Genomic DNA, 23432 nt, shown 5'->3' with positions numbered 1-23432 from the left:
GAGTTTAAAAAAAGTGCAGGTAATCCCAGGCGAACGTGGAGAGTAATTCACTCTGTTCTCAGCCCTTCCAAAAGTTTAATTTTACCTGAAAATTTTAACACTGATGTTTCGATTGTAGATAATATGTGTGACCATTTTTCTATTGTTGGTAAACAAATAGCGAACTCCACGAGAAAATTTTCTGAGGATGGAACATACCACCAGTTTTTACCCGAGGAAAGTGATGTATCTGCACATCTGAAACCAGTAACTGCTAGTGAATTACGTACCACATTGTGGAACATGAGAAATAATGCTTCGGGTGCTGACTTCCTTTCATTGCGTGTACTTAAGTATGTTTTCTCGGAAATATGCGACCAGGTTTGTGTTCTATTTAATATGTGCCTAAAAGTTGGTGTTTTCCCCGATTTTATGAAAATTGCTAGAGTGGTTCCGCTTTTTAAGGGCGGGGAAAAAAATGTGCCGAATGATTATAGGCCTATTTCAGTGCTGCCAGTTTTATCGAGAGTTTTTGAAAAATTGATTAGTAGCAAGATGGTTGATTTTCTTGAGAATAAAAAGTATTTTAGTAAAACTCAGTTTGGATTCCGTAAAGCAATGTCGACAGATCAATTCTCATGACTTTCGTGAACGACGCCCTGGATCAAGGGTAGAAAGTTCCATCTGTTTTTCTGGACATAATGAAAACCTTTGATGCAGTGGACTATAGAATTTTTCTGGAGAAACCGAGAACGCACGGCTTTTGTGGTTTTTTTTATCGTCTATTTGAATCTTTTCTTCGGCATAGAAATCAGTTTGTTAGTGCCGGTGAAATTAAATCGCAAGTTAAAAGTGTTGAATTCGATGTCCCTCAAGGGTCTGTTTTGGGGCCACTACTGTTTCTTATATATATTGATGACCTGCGAAATGCTATCAATGGACTGTCTTTTGATTTAAAATGTCGTGATACTGGAGCATCATAATCTATTTTGTCTTATTTTGCTGATGACACGCATCTAACTGTTGCTGCAAAAACCGGGGAAATGCTTATACAGAATCTTCAGACTGGCATGTTAAACATTGAGAAATGGATGAGGGTTAACAGACTTCAGCTAAACCATGCAAAATCCCATTTTGTAATGTATGGGAGAAGTAGCAATTACTACCCATGGATTAAAAAAATACAGTTAGGTGAAAATATTCTGCCTCGGGAAGTTTCGACAAAGTATCTAGGGATGATTGTTGATGAGTGCCTTAACTTCAAAGAGCACATTTAATGTGTTAGTGGCAAAGTCGCCAGAAATGTTGGGATGATGAGGAAACTGAAGCACTTTTTTCCGAAAGACATTATGAGATTGCTTTATTTTTCTTTTGTTCACCCATACCTTCTACATGGTTGTCTTGTGTGGTCAAGCACGTTTTTAATGCACCTTCGTCCCCTTAGAAGTTTACAAAATATTCCATACGTGTTTTAACTGGAGATAATCATAATATGTCTGTTAGACATAGATATAATCAAGTAAATATATTACTGATGGCTGGATTCTTTCGTTTTTATAATCCTCTTTTTATGTTTAAATATACACACGCGTTATTACCTGAGTGTTTTAGGGAAATGTTTACAAGTGGTGTTAATTTTCATAGTTACTCGAATAGAGCATCAACACTAGTTCGTCGACCTCAGTTTATTACAAAGTGATCCGTTTTTTCCATAAGACACGTTGGCCCTCGGGTATGGGAGCCATTAACGCAGGCAATTTCAACAATTGATGAGCTAAATGAATTTCGTAGTAAATTAAAAGATCAGTGTTTGTCTACATATGAGTTTTAATCCTTGCTGGGCGAATTTTCTCTCAAGTGATTGTGACACCTTTTTTTTGGGAGGGCGACGAGGAGGTAGAATAGAATGAATGATTTTTAGTTTTGTGTCTTCGGTATCCAATTAGGTCGTAAAAGTATTAGAAATTAATTTATTTCGTTTATTTTTATTTATTTATTTTCTTATTATTATTATTTGTCATTTTTTTTGGGGGGGGGGGGGTCTAAGGCTGGCTGGTAGTAATTGTGTATGTAGGGTTTTGTAAAGGGTGATGTGTACCCATACAAGTTTAATAAACTTCGGGTTTTGTTGTTAATGTGTCTAATTTTTTGTAATAAAACCTTTTTTTCTCTCAAATAAAGCACCAATGACGCAGTAGGTTTTAGACTTTTACAGTGAGAGAAGGAGGCGAAACCCAAACTCTTGTTTGTAGTGATTTTTGTTTGTTTCAAGCTTGATTTGCATACTCAATTTAAGTTTCACTCGTTTTAAGATTTATTTATTCATTTACATTAATATCTGCGTTATGTTTGTTTGCATTGTTTGTTTATTTGATTTCTGTTCGTTTTAAGTTTCATTTATGCTTCAATAGCTTTTTTTTTTTAAGCTTTATTTTCATATTCAATCCAAGCGTTACTCGCTTTAAGATCTATTTATTCATTTATATTATTACTTGTTGTATGTTTTCGCTATGATTGTTTGTTTAATTTCTGTCCGTTTTGGGTTTCATTTATTCTTTAAAAGTAGTTTCTGGCCGTTTCGAGTTTGAATTTTAACAGGTATTTGTATCTGTTGAGCTTAAGTTTAAAATGGCCTTTACATTTCTTTGAAAAATTTATTTTTAGGGAAGTTTTTTTTTAATTAATTTACAAAAAAAAACGACAGACTGTTATGATTTCTCTTTCCACTCTTATTATTATAAACTTATTTTTTTCTTCAGTCCTTGTACAGCTTCTTCTTTCAGCTCCTTAATAAGGATCGAGGTGTCTTATCTACCCTAGATTGGAGGTCATTAGAAATCATATAGAAGAATAAGTTTCCAACTGAAACTAAAGAGCAACATTAACACTTAAAACGAACAGAAATTATTCCGTAAAAAAAAAAAAAATCATGGCACTGTTGTTTTGAAATTAAATTTTGATCAAAAACGAGAAAAGATTAATTAAAAAAACAAAGTTTTTCCGAGGGAAGCAAAGAGCGAATTTGTAACTTAAAATGAATAAAAATTATTACTTCCCAGCCTATCTAATATATATCAATAAAACTAGTACGAATAAACCAACTAATCCTGTTTCCCTATGCTTTTAGGACTATAAAAACTAGCGTTTTACTGAAAACACAAAAGTCAAGTATAAAAAACAAGAATATTGATTTCTGAGTCAAAAGTAAATGCGTAGCTTCATAACAACAAACTAATCTATAACGTTTTTCATAGTATTAAAGTAGCTGTAACATAAGTAACTTTCAGTATATAATTAAAATAATCTAAAAAATTTAAGCATAAAAATAATATGTTTAGCAAATAATGGATTGAATTATCATATAACATCTTGGTTTCACCCAGTATTACTCGAAATGAAGAAATATCAACCGTAATATGAACTCTGGAAATCCAGTTATTTCTCTAAAAAAAACGGAGAATTTAAAGTTGTGATACAAATTCTAAAGTGAGTCTATAGTCTTATTACTAATAAGATTCCTTCACTTCAACTATGTCTACAAAAAAATCATGAAATGTTCTTTTCAGATCCAAAACAACAGTCAATTATTGAATTGAGCTCATTGTGCAGAAGTGTTGCCAAATTAAACGAAAAATAAATAAAGCACCAATCTAAAAATACTTTACTTTTATAGTGTTAAAAGTCTCCTTAAATAGATTACATTTACCGTGCCGAAAATACTATATTGTTTTGTGTTTTCAGTAAAGCACTAATTTTCTGTAATTCTACAAACATACGGAAATACCACCAGTTGATTTATTTGCACTAGTTTTATTGATATATGCTAGATAGGCTGGGAAGTAATAATTTTTTTTTGTTTTAAGTTTAAACTTCCCTCTTTACTTCCCTCGGAAATACTTTGTTTTTTTTTTAATTGATAGTTATAAGGGTACGGGTTTTCTGAAGAGCTGGGTTAATTTAAGCCTATACAATACCCTACTGTAGCAGGCTGTAAAGAATTGCAAGGAAAGAGACATAATCAATTGCAATATTGTGAATAGTCGCAATGGGCTTAGCCTAGCTAGAATGAAATAAAATCTTACGAATTAATATAAAACAAAACTAATAAGCTTGCGAGAATAGTCGGCTAATTGAGACTTGACAAGCTTTTACGACATATTACCGATACATAATGAATAGAATATTAAAAATAAATACCTGAGCGATTTTTTTTCCTTGCATGCCAAATCCTCAAACAATATCTCTGGTGTAGTCAAATAACTTCCATCCGTAGTCAAATCCTTCCATAATCTTATTTCTGATCTTATTACATTTAATTTACAATCCAAATAATGGATAAAACGGCTCATGGAATCCAGAAAGTCACTGTGGTTCTCGATACATGGTGGAACAGGTCCTGAAAAAAAAAAAAAATCAGTTTACTACTCGAGCATGATATTGTTAGACATAACACAAAACACAAAAGACATGAATAGTAGATACCATATATGGAAGGAGGTTATCACCCTGTAAATCGTCACCCCATGCCTACGCAATCAAATTGAAGGAAGTCGTTCATCCCGTACCTATGTCTAAATATGGAAGGAGGTCGTCACTAAGCTTCGGCACTGTTTCTGTTTTTATTTCTGTTCCTATTTTTGTCTCACCTATTTCTGTTTATAAAAAAAAGGGAAAAAAGAAACGGAACGGAAAACAGAAATAAGTCATCTGTTTTTGGCAAACCGGTTTCTGTTCTGTTTTTTCTTAACCTATTTTTCTCTGTTTCTGTTTTTTGCCTGTATCCGCTTTTTTTTTTAATTTTACGTTTTGAGTATTGTCTAGTGAATTAATTTCAGAAAACTTTTGCCCTGCTATCTGGTAGTGGTGACAAAAGGTTGGAGCATCTGTATAATCGAAGAAAACGAAAAGAAAAGAAACAAGGGTGGTCTCAAATAACAAGGAATAACGATCTAGAGGCAAAAGGTTGAGTGTATGCTTGAGTTTGCATTGTTGTGAATAAACTCACATGATCAGAAAAGGTTAGCCATCCCAGTATAAAGTTAGCTGAACCCAAAATCTTAGAACTTTCTTAGTTTTTTTCTGTATCCATGAGACAAAAATTCATGGTAAAGTAGCCACACCGCTCTCCCCCTAGAATATGTGTTCTTCTGAATGATTGATGAAAAAGCAGGTATCTATAAGAAGACAAAGCATGTCTTCCGGGTTTGGGGTGGGAGGATGTCATAAAGTAAGATTTAAGGAAAATGGGAAGCTTCTGGGAGTGTAAAGAGAGAGACTTTGAAAAGATTTGGATGGAGAAGGAGCTTATGTAGCCGTGTTGGCCTCAGGAGGCTTGGTGCTGCTCTGAATTAATAGTAGCAGTAGTAGTAGCATAAGGAGACAAAAGATTGATTTATTTAGATTTTTTTGCAAATCTTTTTTAACATTTCTACCAAAAAAAAACCTTGAAACACAAAAGTTACTACAAAAATTGATCTCCTATTTTCCACTTGTACCTGCTCATGCATCAATTACTAAGAAAAACAACAACTTTCATCAATCATCTTGAGAATTTTGACAAATTAAAGGTGAAAGTATCTGTTTCTCCCTTACTAACATCCCGAGAAACAAATAGTAAAGTGAGGTGTCCCATAATTGCTGTTTCTTATACAGAAAATGATTTGCTTTCTGAAAATGAGAAGTTTGAAGAATAGAGAAATAATCCAAAGGAGTTCTGGATATAAATCAAAGAAATAAATTAGTAGGTATTCATTCTATGATACTGTGCAACCGTTCTAATCAAGTGAAATTGAAAAAGCAGTTGTCAGGGCAGCAGTGACGGATTAAGGGGGGCAAGGGGGACGCGCACTCCCCTAATGTAGTCCAAAGTAGAGTAATTTACTTAATTAACGCAAGATTGCATTAATTAAACTTGACCTAACGCAAGTTAATCGGATCAATTTATTTTGCCCTCCCCACCCTAAAAAATATAAACCCTGGATCCACCTCTGCAGAGCAGTACTTGTAGACAAAATACTCCAGTCTGTATTCGACCACAGTGACATGAGCGGACTTGTTAAAACTTGCAACGGTAGTCTGCTCGCTCCATCTTTTCGTACAATCAAGAGAAACATCTTTCAAGAAAAGAAAAATAAACATATGAAGTTGAAAATAGAAAGAGGTCAAAAAAGTCTCGTTGACCTTGGACAATTGGTCATATATAGGGATGGGCTGCCTGGCAGTAACTGTGCATCTTAAGAAAATAAGGGGATAATGGGCCGTCCAGAGTTACATATTACACTTCAAAAGCTTGAAAGTTAGACACGCAGCTGAAAATATACTCGCAGCTATTAGAGTGAACCTGAAAACATATGCAATTGAAAACAAAGTTTTTTGTGTAACATGCGAATCTGGTTCAAATTTTGTTAAAGCCAGTCACATTGGGAGATTGAAAGGTCTTCAAGCTTTGGAGATTGTCTCCAGCTTTTTGTAACCAATGCTCTTAAGTCCTGGGTAGAAATTGACACATAACAAGTAGCTGAAGGTGACTCTAATATGAATGATGACTATAGTAGAAAGCAGGAGCCGAAGACGAGGAAGCAAGAGCCGAGAGCTGAAGATGGAGTCGAAGATGACCTACCCGATGTCACATAGGAAAGAAATTGCTGACACCACATCTGAAATAGATGATCCAGGTGAGTCAGGTGAAGACATTACATCTAACGATAGGGCTAAAACTAAATTTGATTCTGGAGGCAGCACTGGAGACATAGAGCCAGCGCCGATAAATACTGCACAGCAGAAGTTATGTAAAACCCAGAAGTTACTAAAAATATCAAATGTCCATAATGACACATTTGAAGGTCTTTGCAAACATAGGGCTGGGTCGTGATATATTTCATGACATGAAAGTTCGCTGGAATAGCATAAAAACCATGATTAGTTCCTTCCTCTTCAGAAAGTCTGCCCTTCAGAAAATTTATGATCTTGAAATTCGAGATATAAAGATCAGAGAACTGGACCTGTCCGAGCTGGAATGGTTGATTCTTCAGAGCACATACAGTCGTTTGGGATCTTTTGAAGAGGCAACTATCGAGCAAAGGGTACGTTCTGGTGAAGGAGCTAGTAAGCTTCCGCGAGGTGAGATTGGCGAACTAGCTCAAAAATTCTCTAAGGAATCAACTCTCATTCCAGTTGAAAAAGTACTTCCTTCACAACCCTAAATTCAAATTGTTGCTTTACTAGCATGTAGCTTGCTTGAATCCGTTTGCCTATGATTGACTTAGGTGGAGAGAGTGGAGGCTATACAGTCTCTCACTAGCTTACTGAACACCTCATGTGAACTCGCTCCCTTAGAGACGAGAGTAGAAATATGAAAGAACCAGAAAGTCTGAGTAAAGTTGATGACTACTTTTCTTGGTTTTTAAACAAAATAGACTGACATCCTCTGTCCAAAGATCAGATACTACATCAGGTTGGTGGCTGTAGTGATTTTCCATATTTAATTAATTTTAGCCATCAAGGATATAGCAGTAGCTGCAGCAAGGAGAGCAAATCTTGGACCATAGTAACCGAAACTAAAAAATCTGTTAAAAAAATATTCTATACAAGAAATTTATTTGATACAAAGTCAGGAGAGTTAAAAATTACCCACGTTAAACTTAAATGTAACTTTTGAGCAAAAAATGTATTTTTCTTATTTTCAAGGGAGGAATATAGTACCTCACCCAAAAAACACAAGAAGATCTTATTTTTAGCATGGATAGAACTGATATGTTTCCTTTTCCTTTATTTTCAATTTCTTCTTTTTTTTCCAAACACCCGCAGGTCACTGGGTGCTCTTAGAGAGACGATTGAGGGTATTTTTGAAAAATTTTGTTTACAGTTAGAGCCCTTTTTGAAAATTGAGATCAATAGCACCAATTTAAACTGTTTGCCAAACTTCTGCTATGCCACTTTCTACATCGGGTTGGTGGCTCTATTGATTGTCCTTATTCAATGAATTTTAGACACCAAGGATACAATAGTAGCTGCAACCAAGTAAAGAGCGAATATACTGATTCAGGAGTGCTAACTATTACCCACCTTAAACTTTAATATAAAATTTTAGCAAAAAATTAATTTCCCTAATTTTCGACAAAAAATACCGAAATATCTCTACAATGGCGTTATATCGAAATAAAAAGTACACCATCAGAATCACCATGATCAAAAACACCTAATCGGAGGAATACAGTCCCTCACCATCAAAATACAAGAAGCTGGTATTTTTAGCATGGGTAGCGCTGATGTGTCTCCTTTGTTTTTATTTTCAGTTTTTTCTTTCTCCCCGAAGCGCCCGCAGGTCACTGAATGATCATAAAGCGACAATTGAAAACTCTAGTTTCCCTAAACGCCTAAAGGTCACTGGATGCTCTTACAAATTTAAGATTGAGGGCTCTTTCGAAAATTTTCGTTTACAGTTACAGCCCACTTTGAAAATTGAGATCAATAGCACCAGTTTCAAGTGTTTTTCAACATTCCGCTGAGCCACTTTAGTTAGCTGTTCTTTTAGTTAACTAAACCGCTGGACTTTTAGAGTCTGAATTACATCTAAGAGCTCATATCATATACTCTCAATCCGCTCGAGGTCTCTGCCACGAATATGCCCCACGAATGATCTTTAGAAGATGTGACTAAATTTTCCAGTAGACCTACCTACCCAAGATCGAGCACAGCGTAGATGGTGGTAAGCTTCTACGAGGTGAGATCGGTGAACCAGCTAAAAAAATTTCTCAAGTATCAACTCATAATCTATTTCCAAAAGTACTTACTTTACAACCTTAAATTCAAGTTGTAGCTTTACCAATGTGCAGTTTACATGGATCCATTTGCCTATGAGTAACTTTGGTGGAGATAGTGATGGCTATATATGCTTTCACAAGCTTACTTAGCAGCTCACGAGAGCTCACTCGCTTAGGTGAGAATAGAAATATGAAACAACCAGAGAGTTAAGTTGATCGCTACTTGTCTTGCCTTTTTAAACACAACAGAACTAACACCCTCTGTCCAAAGATGAGATACTACAACAGCTTTAGTGATTATCCGTATTCAATGAAGCTTGGACACCGTTGATGCAGCAGTAGCTATAACCAAGTAAAGAGCGAATCTCAGACCATAAAAAAAAAATGGGTTCTTGGAAAACTATGTTATACAAAAAAAATATTTTAAGTTGATTCATGAGTGCTAACTATTACCCACGTTAAACTTCAATGTAAACTTTAATACTTAAGCACGAAATCTAAATTTCCTTTATTTTCGAGGAAAAGGCCAAAACCGAGGAAAGGCCAAAACCACACAAACTTAAACTAGTAATAATTTGTGATTTTTCTGACAAAAAAATGTGTTCTGTATCTTCGAAAGGTTCAAAACTTCATAAATTGATTTTTTTCAAAATAGAGAACAGGTACAGATTTTTTTTTTCATCGTAGAATATATTTGTTATTTCCCTTTGGTTTTTAAAGTCTTCCATTGTTACTGAACCTTTAAGCACCTTTAAATACCTTTTAAAGGATTCACTTATAATATGGAAAAGTGTCTCTAATATCCTCACCAGAGTAGAGTCATGACTGTCAATAAAAGACAAGAGTTATGACTGAGCCTTAATTTTACTTGGTGACGAAATGCTTGAATTATAAAAGGAAAAAGAAAACCTGAAACTTCGAGAGGATATTATGAAAAGCTTATACTAAGGCCAAGTTGTACTCAAGTATTCTTTTTAATAACTTTTGCCAAAGTCATGATAAAAGAGTAAACAGTCTACTACATTTCGGAAGACGAAATTGAATATTTATTTTCTATTTACTGTCAGAATAGGGTTAGTTCAACCATTGGCCTAGATGAAGTGAGGCAAATACGAGTTTCCTTGCAAGAAGAAAAAGGGAATGAAGTAACAACATATTGGACATCGACCTTCAATAGTTTTACACTCCTATATATATATATATATATATATATATATATATATATATATAATAGGACTTCTTTTAGTAGGAATGATATTAAAAAAATTAAGAAATTTTGTAAACAGATAATCGAGACCAAAAGTCTCAGGGGTTCAATTTAGAAGTACAAGAAGAAATTGAGTTACAATGGATCTTATAAAATTTGTGTTTCTTTTCTTTTATTCCTTTTAAAACAAAAATTATACTAAGATTTTAAGTGGGAGAGATTGTAAGGAGGCCTTATTTTTGTGTAAATTTGGTAACTCAATTCCAGTAAAAGTTAGAACCCCCTTTCTCTAATAGATGAGAAATAAAGCGACAATTTCAAATTAGCTTGAGTTTCTGATCTATTAGAGTAAGGAGATTCCAACTTTTACTGAAATTGAGTTACCAATTTTCCACAAAAATAAGGCCTCCTTACAATGGTGCACACAAAATTATTTTAATTTTAGAATTCAATCTAAATTGAAATTATGAACCACCCTATTTTGTCAGATCAATGCCATTCAACCAAAGTTGGTGACAATCACTGATTTTTCTGGTGGCCCCTCCTCATGAAATCAGTTGAATCTAAATATCTGCTACCTCCTACCTGCAGAGATACATGGTCAGTTTTCTGCTGGATCGCGGACAAAATAGTATTGTAACTAGACTGCAGGGCTTACCTGAGCAATAATTTTTTTAATCTTTTCCACGAAAGATTTTTTTAAGCTAAGAGCTACATTAAACCCAAGACGATCGGGTATAAGGCCAAATAGTAATCAAAGTTTAAAGTGGACATAGAACGCCATTATTAAATAAGTGAAACCAGAAACAATAGCAAATTAATTTTAAAAATCAATTTATACTTAAAAGACAAAGGCTATCACAAAATGGAGCAGGCCTCTAAGCCTTGAAAAGACCGAAATCTCATTTCCACTTTACAGAAACAAAATATAACAAAATGTTAAATGTTTTTCCTTATACACCTTTCATAAATCCCAAATTAGTGAGATTTTCTCGAATAAATATTAACATATATTAAACAAAAAATCTACACTTCATCAGATCTTTTCAACAATCTTGGTTAATATGATGATTTTTGTTGTTGTTGATGCTATGACAAATAAGACCTAGCACCTCGAAATAAGAATTGCTTTCAGTAAAGTGCAAGTGACGTTCTGGCTTTAGTTACTAGATCTATTTCCTCTATATTACCTAGCCGACTATCGTCATCAGGAGCCATAGGATTTACAATAATCTCTGTGTCAGTCATCTTTCGAGGCCTTCCTCTAGGAATATTGGCTGGATTCTTCTGGGAATCAGTCAAGAGCTTCCTCTTGAAACCTTGGCTGGAATGTTCTAGAAATAAACCCAAAAGCACTCAAAAACAACATAAATAGAAATTAAATAAGCAACAATAGAAAAAATAGAGATAACAGGTAAAAATACAAATGATTAAATACATCTTCAAACGAGTAAAAACTAAATTGATTATTCAAGTCAACTTGAAAGGAACAAATAATATTACAAATAAGAGTTTGGCTACTGAGCTCTTCCTCCTCCCTTATCCGTAAAAATCTAAAGTCTATTGGTTCATTTGGACTTTACTGGCAAGGAAATATATTGCAAACATTTTTGTTGCAGTAATTACAACATTGAACGTAAGTAAAGAGCCATATGGCTTCAACCTGTTATTACTATCTATTGTCATTTGTTTACCAGAGGCACTTTATATGGAAGGGGCTCATTTGATTAGAAATTTCAATATCTAGTATTGTTTTTAAAAGTCAAATATGATCGGGGGCAACCCCCCCCCCCCCCCACCTATTTTTCCCCAAATGAATCTGATAAAAATTTTGAGATAGCCATTTTGTACTAAATAATCCAAAGGTCAAATAATTGTACCTCAGGGGTTAACAAAATCCCCAACAGCCACCGGGTCAAACACTGTAAGTTATTTAAGCTGTCTATGGAAAGGGCAGCCATATAAACTTTAGAGGGGACTCATTCAAAAGGAAATCAAAAGTTTGGTTGTGCTTTATAAGAGTAATAAGTGATCAGATGTCAATCTCCCCCCCCCCCCTACGCCCTTATTCCTCAAATGCATCCTATCACAATTTTGAGATTTTTATGCTGCTCAATATCGTCAAAAGTTTAAAAACTATACCTTTGGGCTTTATACTCCCTAGCCCACGAGACAAGGGTTGTATATTATGAAAGTTATTTTTTGTAAACATATTAGGTTTTTTTTGCAAAATAGAGATTATATTTCGTCCTAGGTCCTTTAATGTGAAACTTTAAGAAAATGTTGAGAGGAATGCTGAACACAATCAAAACACACTTTGCGCTTGCTGGTTATGAAGAGGGAATTACAGCATCATCTAAGAAACGGCTAAAGGTATTAAACTGCAACTTTCGGTGTGTTTTGTAGAGATGTTGAAGAGAAATTAGAAGAAAACCTTTTATTATCATTTTTAGTTACGCCTTCTGCTCAACACTGATCCAGTTTTTAAAATTACAATTTTATTCCAACTAGTCAATAAATCTGGCCTCTAGAAGTCATACCCCCAAAACCCCAGGGTAAGGATTGTAAACTATACAGTTTGACCATTTTTCACAGGCAGGATTTATCAATATGAAAAGGGGGAACGTTTGATCCTGGGTGCCTCTGTAAAGATTAAATGCATTAAGTTGAAACTTTGGAGTATGTTGAGGGGCGTGTTAAACTAAATCGAAAGGTACTGCCTGCATCAAGTCTATCAAAATGGAGGATAAGCAATATTTTAAGAATAGATGAGAGTATTAAGTTGAATTTTTTAGAAAATGTTGCGGGTGACGTTGAAAAAATGGGCTGAGGACAACCAGTCCTTCTCCCATACCTATTTTAGCTACCCTCCTTCCCAGAGCATTCGACTAAATTTTGAAAATAGTCATCTTTTTTAAAATGGTCTAAAGGTCAAATAACTATAGCTATAGAGATAAAATAATCTTCCACGTATTTGAAATGGATCATGAACACAATAAAACACACTGTGTACATCCTGGTTGTCAAAGGGCGTATAGGCAATATCCAAGGAACGGCTGAAGGTATTAAGTTGAATCTTTCAAGAGATGTTGAAGGGGATGTTGAAGAGCTATCGAAGAGCCACTTGCCACCCTTACCCTTTTTATATACTCTATTTCCACATTCGTGTTGAAAAAAAAAAACAAAAAAAAACAACAATTTTATTGAAAACTCTTACAAAGTTTACTAGCTTTGCCTCCAAGGATGTAATGCTCTACATAGTCACCAGGCAAGGATTGTAAATTACACTATTTGGCCTTTAAAATGCAGGATTTACCAATAGGGTAATTGGGGAAGTTTCATTCTGGAAGTATTCAGAAAGCCTGTTATACATGTTATTCCTCATTCCCGTGCGACTGTTCTAAATGGTGTGAGGCAACTTAAATAAGAAGAAAGCGTAAAATCTAATTGTATTTGTGTGAACCACTTGAATAAAGAGTAATTTATATTGCTTTTAAATTTACAATTATTGCTGCGTTTGTCATCTTCACTTGCGGAACGATAACTTCTATTTCAAATTACAGAAAAGACCCCTTGGATTGCAATTGGGAACTTTTGACAGGAACTAGACGCTATTCCTCCTCACCCAGCACCCATAACCTGTTTTTCAACAGGAGCTTTCCATGAGAAACAGTTATGTGCAACGGCTTCGACAAAGTAGAGCCAATCACCGTGCCAGAGCCAACCGAAGAGGCTGAAGCCTCCAAACAACTTTACGTCGTTTTTCATTAGTTACCACCAATCTTTGTTCTGGGCTCCAGGTAAAGGTTTCAAGTTTTCAAGCGGCTGTACTTTAGTAGGGAATTTCGATATACATAAGTAAACTTTACGGCGCAGACAAAGGCAGAGCCACATAAAGGTAAAGAGGTAAAGGATGCGGCACTAGACCCTTAAGGTCCAAACCGGCGGTGCTGATCTCCGTTTCATGGCCCTTCAGCCAGGAAGTGCAATGGGGGGCTGGGGGCCAGCCAACCTATGCTTTCGCAAACCCTTCCTGTTTACCTTCCCCAGATTTCTCCAGGTACCCATTTAGAGCTGGAGAACAGAACAGAACAGAGAACAGAGCCACATAAGCCGTCATCTTACAATTTCTGAGACTGAAAACTGTTGTGTACTCCTTGTTGGATACTCATTAATGACACTGGACGCATAGAATACGAAACAGAGAATCGTGATCAGACATACAGCTTTCTACTATTTTGAACTTTGACAATCCATGTTGCGCACCTATATAAGAGGTGACGATCGTCTCGTACACTCTAATTTTCGTGAGGCTTATGCGTTGACACTTCCATAGGGATTTATTAGGCAGAAAAAGCTGATGGAGGCTAGGCAAATACGCCTTTTATTTGTTGGGATGGATCATAAGCCCGTACTCTGATCCGCATGCCCATAGCAGGCTTTCAAAAGCTTTATTAGGTCTGATTATAAAAAGTGACAGCTAGCTTTTGTTGCGATACTATCGAAGGGAAAACAATAGTAAAGCTGAAGTAAATAAAGTTTTTTATTAGAAGTAGAATAAAGGGAAGAGACCTCATGAATTGCCACATTGGTAGAGGGTAGTTATAGAACTGAAACGCAGCTTACAAGATAAGGAAATCAAAACATGGAGAAAGATTAGACTTCAGATTCCTTTGACGTTTTAAAAACATGCGATTGAGATTTTGCACAAAAAATTATTTTGATTTAAATTTTAGAGTTTAATCCAAATTTATATTTTAAACTCTCTGTTTTGTCTTATCAATGCCATTCTCAGGCAATCTAAGGTCTCTTTTCTGATAATGTGGAGGAAAAGAATGTTTGGCAATATCTCAAAAACGATATTAAAAGTTTTTTTTTAAATTAATGGCGATCGAATATATCAATTTCACGGCCTCATCTAGAAAATTTAAAACATAATAAACTCCTTAGGTAGTGATCAGTTGAACACTTCGGGAAGTCCCAATTGCTTCTTATTACTTGCTTCCCGATATTCCAGTTTTTTTTTGCAAACATCCAGTGACATCATTGTAAATAATTTGAAGAGAGGACAATCAGTCTTTCACAAATCTTTAGTAAGATAATAGGAATACCATAGAAATCGTCCGCAATAGGAATATTACAGGTTGCCACTGATGTTCTCTTCAACAACGAAAGTTTCTTTCTAATTTCAGAAATTGAAATTTTGGGCATAAATCTTAATCTTCTAGTGACTTTTGGAAGGTACTCCATTTGAATATAAAGGTCGCTTTTCAGGAGGTTGTGGTAGACGCTAGTATACAAAAGAAACAAAATCAGAATTGATGTCAATCATTGTTTTTAAAAGGCCCCACATTATGAAATGAGTTGAATCCAAAAACTTTCTTCCTCCTACCACCAGAGATAGCTGCTCAGTCTTCGTCCTGGATCAAGGACAAGATAGTACTATAACTAGACTACAGGGCTTACTTGAAAAATAATTTTAAAACCTTTACCACAAAAAACCTTTTTTCAAAGACAAACCAAGAGCTATTTTAAACCTTACACGAGTAAATATAAAGTAAAAAGGAAGTAAAAAGTATAAAATGAACATAAATTGTTATCAATAAATGAGAGAAACCCAAAACAAACAGAAACTAATATTGATAATAAACTTGAATTAAAAGCTAAAAAAAACTGCTTTAAACAGGAGTAGGGCTGACCCCCTCTATACCATGTAAAGAGCAGAACGTCATTTCCACTTTAATGAAAACAAACCAAACTTAAATTTTTTTTTTGCTTTATATCGTTAATAATTACAAAATTAAGGAGTTTTTGAAAAATTAATAGCCATCTTATTAAACTCAAATTTGGGTTTCTTGAAATCAACGTATTTCTTTCCTTTTTTTGATGTTATGACATATAAAACCTTTCTGCTCGAATAAAGAATTGTTTTCAATAAAGCGTAAGTGGCGTTTTGGTTTTAGTTACTAGACTTATTTCCAGTTTATTAACTCACAAATATGTAGGGACTTTTGACTTACGCAAGCCAGAATCATCAGAATCTTCGCTATCTGTAATATTGGTAGATTTACAACCGCTACAACTGCACAATTGATTGTCACATTCATAATTACTGCTGCCAGCTCCATGGAGATCATACTCCAAACGCTTATGTTCTCTTTTATTCGGTTGTAGGTGTCGTCTAAGGTTTCAAGTAAATGTTTTGTTAAAATTTTCGTCACTGTGAAGAGTGTTTATTTGCTGCATATCTGTTTCTCTAACATAATAGTAAAATTTACAAATGAGTAATAATTACATAGGTGCAGACAGGTTCAGCTTTATGCAGAGGGAAATCAGAGGATTTTTTCCAAAGAAGAAAGAGCCAAAATAACAAAAAAATGCATATAGAAGCCACTAAGGCTACACAGTTTCGAATAAGGGGTTTTCCTACTGCTCTCTGTATACGCGATATATTAATACATGGACTTATCCAAGTACATAAAGGAGACTGAACTTAATTAACAAAATATGATTATATTATAAGATATTGTGTCTGTTAGTTTTTATCTTAAACTGACAATCCCCAAAACATCAATGCAATTATCCATTTGAAGAGTACAACACGATTGAGGGAGACATATTTAAACCAAAAGCAATTACGTGATTAATCTATAAGTTTCCCAGTTAGAAGTTTTAAAACTGTAGCAAATTATCAATGAAGTTAATTATCACTTTTTCGACAAAATAAAATATCTGTTTCAATACCCACTGTCGGTAGAGAAGATTGATATGTGCATGACGGAGCTGATCCGTCCTCCAATAAAACATTGGAATTAACAAAAGCAACAAAATCTGATTAGTATATTTCTGCTTTATGTTTAATTACTCCTTTACTTCACAGAAATGGCTTCTAAAGTTTTAATTTTCCTGAAAACTTCATCAGGTTGCATTTCATGGCGACCCTAAAAACTCGTGATAAAGCAGTCATTTAGAATTCCTATGTTGTATGTTCAAAAAATACACGTTTTGCATTGCAATATGCCATGATTGATACTCAGACAAGGTAAGCCATTTTCAACATTTTATACATTTTAAACTGAGTTCAGACGCAATAAAACACCTTTTGGTACAAAACTATCTTGTTGGGTTTACCCATTTGAAGAAGAATTCTATAAGCGTTAAAAGGTTTTCCAATTTTAAAAGCTGATTCAAAATAAAATGATGGTGTATCAAAATAAAAACAATATACGGTAAAAAGCAAAGGAAACTAAATAGAAAATTTAAAAGTTAAATCGATTATTAAAACAGCTTCTGTTAAGCATCATTTTTAAAACATCTGATAACCAAGTTAACAAAATATATAAAGAATAAAACATTTTTCTCTAAAATCTTGCTTTTAGGGACTCAGTTTTTTTTCGCTCGTTTTTGTTTGTATTTAGCATAAAATAATTGATGATGATTATAAAGCTGAATTTGCAAACTTTGGCACAGTCTCAGCTGTCTTTGATCTGCTTTACAGACAATTGTTGCGAAAAAGCGCTCGGGCATTGTTTTATCAACGCAACTAAACATTATAGTGGCCAAATTTTTGAAACTTCCAATATGGTACGTCCCTAATAGTCTTAAAGTCCACGAATAAAAAATCCTTCTAGCTGGGATCCATTTTCTCCTTTTTTTTCGACTTTAGTAAAATATACCTTGATCACTATTGCCTCCATCAGTTGGTTCTACAGATGCAAATACCACTATAACTAGAACCTTCCAAACCTAAGCAGGTTGTCAACGCTTCCTTAAGCATCACAAATCTTATTTCCTGTTTATATATCCTATTCTACTATATTAATCAATATAAAAAAGCTTTTTCAAAAATGAAACACTTTTAAAAAAAAAGTAGATTGAAACCTTAAAGGTGTTGAAGTAACTTCAGATAATAATCTGCCAGTTCGTAATAACGAACTGTAAGTAAGGTGCGACTCGGCTAAATAGTAACCAAAACTCTAAAAAAACTGAATTAGGAAACTAATAGATACATAAAAAAATCAACTTATTATGCTGATTCCAGTTATACATAATTCATCAAGTTTAGTGTTACACATCAAGGATTACGAGCCTGAGAAACTTTGCATGATTTTTGAAATAGGAGGGAAAATTTAAGATATTTTAATTAATCACACCATCAGATTCAGCATACTAGAGAACCCTACTGTAGAAGTTTCAAGCTCCTATAATACAAAATGTAGAATTTTGGTATTTTTCCTGAAGAAAAATCACAGATGCCGTGTTTATTTGTTTTTTTTTTCTTTTCCCCAGAAGTTATCGTATCAAAATTATGGTCCTAGAAGATTAAAAAGTCCAGTGCCCTTTTTAAGAGACCAAAAAGATAGGAGTGCAACTTGCCCCCTTTTCACTCCCTTTTTCCTCAAAGTTATCTGATCAAAATTTTTGGATAGCCATTTTGTTCAGCGTAGTTGAAAGATCAAATAATTATGTCTTTAACGGTAAAATGACCCCCCGCAGTCCTTGAGGAGAGCCCTATAAGTTATGAAATTTATCCATTGTTTATGTATAGTATTTGTTATTGGGAGGTATACAGACATTTTTGGAGGGGCGGGGAGATTTTGTGCTGGGGGTGGAATTCCATAAAGAGGATCTTCTTTGGAGAGGGAACTTTCCGGGGTAAATTTTTTAGGGGAAATTTAAAAAAATCGATGTCCCGGCTAAATTATCTGGGGACCCTTATTGACGTGTTATGCTTTCCCGGAAAAAAATTCCAAAGAAGGGGGCATTTCCAGAGGGATTGAGAAACCGATTAGAAATCAAAGTATTTTTTTCAAATAAAAGTATGCTATGGAGAATTTTTCAGGCTGAATCGTCCGCAAGAAATTTTACGAGGGGGGTATTTTCAGCGACGATGGAACTGTCTGGAGGGAATTTGACAGGAGTGGGTGCACTTTATGTTGGTTGAATTTTTCACGGAGGGGTTTCCTGTTAGGGGGGGGGGGGGAGAAAATTTCATGGAGGGTGAGATAGATTTGCCGGTATTATTTGAAATACGATCAAAAATTAAATTAAAATTATTTTTTTCCTGAAAGTATGGAGCAACATTGAAACTCAAACCGAACAGAAATTATTCCATATACGAAGGGTTGCCCTCTCCTCACTACTTTGTTCTTTACGCGAAAGTTTGACTGTTCGTCCCATTTTTTCAGAAGAACAGCTGAAACACAGGAGCCATTTGTTTCTTATGCTAAATTTATTAATACACAATTCAAAGAAGCTCAAAACTACGAGAGAAATTTGTCGTATAACCTAAGATGAAAAAAACTGTAACTTATTCATTGACCCATTGGATTAAAAATTAGAAACCAAAAAGTCACGTAATATTCACCAACTCTTTATTGTTAACGAGGCAGAGAATAAGCTGAAATATTCTTGAATAGATATTCAGGTGACGCAGCAATTTTTATTGTATTATTGTTTTATGTAAAGAACCTATCATTTCTTTTACCTTTCTAAAATACTGATGGATCTTAGATATTTTTTTTTGGGGGGGGGGGGGGCAGAAGTGAAATAACATAAACATTTTCGCGTGCTGACCAATGGGTTGCAGAGGTACCGATCTTCTGATTCTTTGCCTTCTGTCGAGAACGCAATGGTTGTTTGGGGGCAAATCAACCAACATTTCCCATTTTTCTCCCAGATTTCCCCAGGTACTCATTTGGATCTGGGTCCACTATGGTTAAGCTTAAAGAGTCAAATGGACAGAGAGATCTGTATAACTGTAAATAGATTTCCACAAAATTTATTTACCCCAATCCCGGGGGTCACATCATAGTGATTTGAAGACTTGCATAAATTAAAGTCAATGCTCCAAAATCCACAGCACCCAAGTCAGTAGAGATTCAGCCCAACTTTCTGAATCCTCTTTTCTCAGAAGTATTGACTTAAATTCAGATTTAGTTTTAAAATTTTAAGTTGATAAACATACCAGTGAAGAATCTATGAACAATTTAAAAAATATATTAGCTATTGAGTCTCAGGCGACAATTACAGGCGACAATTACTAACCCATTATGGGGTACCACCTCCATGTTGAAGATGCGGTAATGAGGTGCGTTGGCAGATGGCACCGTTCCCCGTCTAATGATGCATGACAATGGATTTATCGGCTTTGTCGGGCTAACCACCCGGCAAAGCTTCTTTTACCTGGTTATGATTATCAACAAAAAGCCTCGGACCAAACAGCAATTTCGACGACGACCTGTAGCACGTCCACCGACCATCCAAACGGACCTGTTTACGGTAGCCCACTGCAATGTACGAGGTCTCAGATCTAGGTTTGACCCGATCCTACATTTAGTGAACTCGATGAAGCCATCTATCATGTGCATCACTGAGACCAATCTAAATCAAGAAATACAGAGCAGTGAGGTTGCCATACAGGGATAAACGCTCCTCAGGCGGGATCGAGACCGTACTGACGGCGCTAAATACGGAGGAGGAGGTGTCGCTGTTTATCTACAGAGACATATACCTTATTCATGCCTGAACATACCAGATTCAGCAGGCGAAGAAGCTCTGTGGGTTAGGATGGCCCTCCTAAATAAACCCGCGATTGTCGGTACCGTGTATAACCCTCCAACTTACCAGATTACCAGCTACCTTGAAGTCTCCCTCGAATATATTCGGGGCAAGTACGCTAAGTCTGCCATTATCCTCCATGGAAACTTTACCGTCCATCATAGCGTGTGGCGTCGAAGCAAAAATACTGATAAGGAAGGGTCGGACTTGTATGATCTATCTCTGTCTTACGGGCTGGATCAACTTGTCGATTTTCGACAAGTATCAGGGCCCAAACGGATCATCTCGTCTTGACCTCTTCCTTACACATCACCCTGACTTCTTTAAGGTAGACGCTCATGCTTTCACCAGTGACCACGTTGCCGTCGTTGCACGTGGAAACCTACGTATTCCACCTCCAGTAAAGCATGAGCGAACAATCTGGCTATACAAAAGAGGTGATTGGGACGGTTTGAGAAACACTCTTTTTTCTCAGCAGTGGAGAGCCTTCCTCCTGGAAGGCCCAGAGAAAGATGCAGAAAAGTACCAGCAGGCCATAGTTGACTCTGTCATAAAGCATATCCCTTCAAAGCGGATCCAGGTGTCTAGTAAGGACAAACCTTGGTTCAACGCCCAGTGTAAGAAGACAATCCGAGCAAAGCAAAAGGCACACAAGCGATGGCTACTCTCGATGAGCGAAGAGGACAGAATTGCATTCATAAATGCACGCAAAGATGCAGTTCGTGCGATTCGGCAGTCCCGGGTCCAGTATAAGGAGAATTTCGCCCACAAGCTTCAACTTGCTTCGGCAAAGAGTTGGTGGAAAATTGTCAAGGAGGCTTTACCGTCGTCTAAGGGGACCGCAATTCCTTCTCTCCAGACTAACGGGACAGTGGTACAAGATCCATAAGCAAAGGCTGAAGCTCTTGCTAAGGCTTTTGCCGAATTCTCGAATCTGGACGACGACGGTAGAGAAGTGCCAAATTTCTCCGACCGAACCGACACTGTCATGGAACGCTTAAAATTTTCTGCCCCCAAGATGCTGCATTCTGCAGCGTCTTCATGTAACCAAAGCCAAGGGTCCTGACAACATACCAAAAGTTGTCTTCAAGTCCTGCAGTGCCGAACTAGATGGACCCTTGTCATTGCTTTTCCGGCTGTGCTTTCGCTCCGGAACCTTCCCACGAACATGGAAGTCGGCCCATGTTATACCTACTCTAAAGCCAGAAGGCGATCCAACGAGCATGGGCTCCTACAGGCCTATTAGCCTTCTCTCCTGTGCTGGCAAAGTCTACGAGAGCGTCTCCAATAAAACACTTCATCAGTACCTGGAATCAAATAACCTTCTAGGCGATCGCCAGTGGTTTGATGCATGGATGATCAACTTCAATGCATCGAAAACAAAGGAGCTTCTAATTACCCGATCAAAGGTGCCACGTGAACACACCAGTTCCATCTTCAAAAATGAAGCTATAAAGAGAGTCAACGAGCTTCGTCTACTGCGATTCATTTCTCCACCGATCTCTCTCGGAACAACCACCTTGATCGGGTGAGAATCTCCTGCGCAAGAAAGCTGGGAGTTACTCTTCGCTGCAAAAACCTTCTTCCATCAAGCTCCATCATCCCACTCTACAAGTCTTGCATCAAACCTATAGCTGAATATGGATGCCCGCTATATGCTGGTGCTCCAAAAACGCTGTTGGCACCACTTCAGAAGATCCAGAATAGGGCAAATAGGGCGGGCTGCGCCTCCACACAAGAATCAATCCAGCCTCTAAATGAAAGGTTTGATGAAGCGTCGATGGCTGTTTTCTACAAGTACATGAATTCACCTCCCTCAGACGAGCTCTCTCAAATGGTGCCCTCCTTTGTCCAGCCGACAAGGCAGACACGAAGGTACACAGCTCGGTCATATTATCTAATGGAGGATACGCCGAGAACCGAGTATTTTTGGAACAGCTTCATCCGACGTTGCACTTGTATCTGGAACGATCTTCCTGGGGATATTATCCCTGTAAATCCCTCTGTTGACACCTTCAAAAGAAGGTTCAATAGACATTTTAAACCTCGAGGTCATTGAACGAGGTAAATGAATAGCGGCATATCAGATATTTTGAAGTACCTGGCGCCGTTAATATTGGAATAAAAAAAATTAAATAAGCTATATAAGAAAGAAAATAGAAGTAAGCCATGCTTTAGGCTTCGGAAAAGCTTTTGTTTGGTTGCAAATTTTGCTTTAATTCACAATACACAGAATTTTTTCTTCTGTCTAGAATCGCGGTGAATTATTGAGCTAATATTGTTCTGCATTTGGTATTTTCGCTGTCATTTAAGTCGAAAATACATGCAGAATAGAAAAAAAGAAATCGTCTCAATAAAGATTTTTTCTTTCCCAAACATTCCTAACCCCCATACCCAGTCAAATATTTGTAAAGAATTGACCTCCTCTGCACGATTCACTTAGATATTTATAAGCTGGCTAATGAACATGGGTGTGTAATTATTATAATTGAAAGTTTATTATCAGTTTCATGCCTATCTTGCGAATCTTGTCACTCATACCCCTCTTTAGTTTTCAAGCCAACATCTTAGTTCTATGTTACAGCTATCTGAGCGTTAAGCTCCTCTATCTAGTTATGGGTTTATTGTCGTTCCCAATTATTAATGAATAAAGCATAATAAATCTAAAAACTAATTAGAAGACAAAACATCAACCGTGTGATCGTAAATCAAGTTCATATTTTTTTTTTCAACAGTTGTAACTGAATTAAACAGTTCGCAGGAATAAACTGTATGTACGAAGTGACTCATGATAATAGCAACTGAAACTCTAGTAAACAATTCAGACGAATATATAGCCTGAATTAGCTGGTCTGAAAATCAGGAGACCCAGTCAAATGGTCAAGAAACTGGTTTAATCTCCGAGGAAAGTCTTTAGATTCTAA

General features: G+C 36.1%; 1 protein-coding gene across 1 annotated transcript in view; it reads right to left on the bottom strand.

The window, feature by feature from the left end:
- Positions 1–3273: 3273 nt before the first annotated feature.
- LOC148956447 (general transcription and DNA repair factor IIH helicase subunit XPD-like) overlaps positions 3274–23432 on the bottom strand; it is a 120923-nt gene continuing 100764 nt past the window's right edge. Inside the window, exons 7-10 of the mRNA XM_089090971.1 lie at positions 15969–16129; positions 11139–11282; positions 4177–4375; positions 3274–3283 (exon numbers count right to left, since the gene is read on the bottom strand). Of these exons, the coding sequence (XP_088947097.1) occupies positions 3274–3283; positions 4177–4375; positions 11139–11282; positions 15969–16129 (514 nt within the window). The remainder of the gene's footprint in view (positions 3284–4176; positions 4376–11138; positions 11283–15968; positions 16130–23432) is intronic.

This window comes from Artemia sp. Qi Xiang Cuo, chromosome 1 (genome assembly GCF_049724085.1).
Source record: "Artemia sp. Qi Xiang Cuo chromosome 1, ASM4972408v1, whole genome shotgun sequence".
In the NCBI taxonomy this organism is placed as follows: Eukaryota; Metazoa; Arthropoda; class Branchiopoda; order Anostraca; family Artemiidae; genus Artemia; species Artemia sp. Qi Xiang Cuo.
This window is presented reverse-complemented; position numbering and strand designations above follow the sequence as displayed.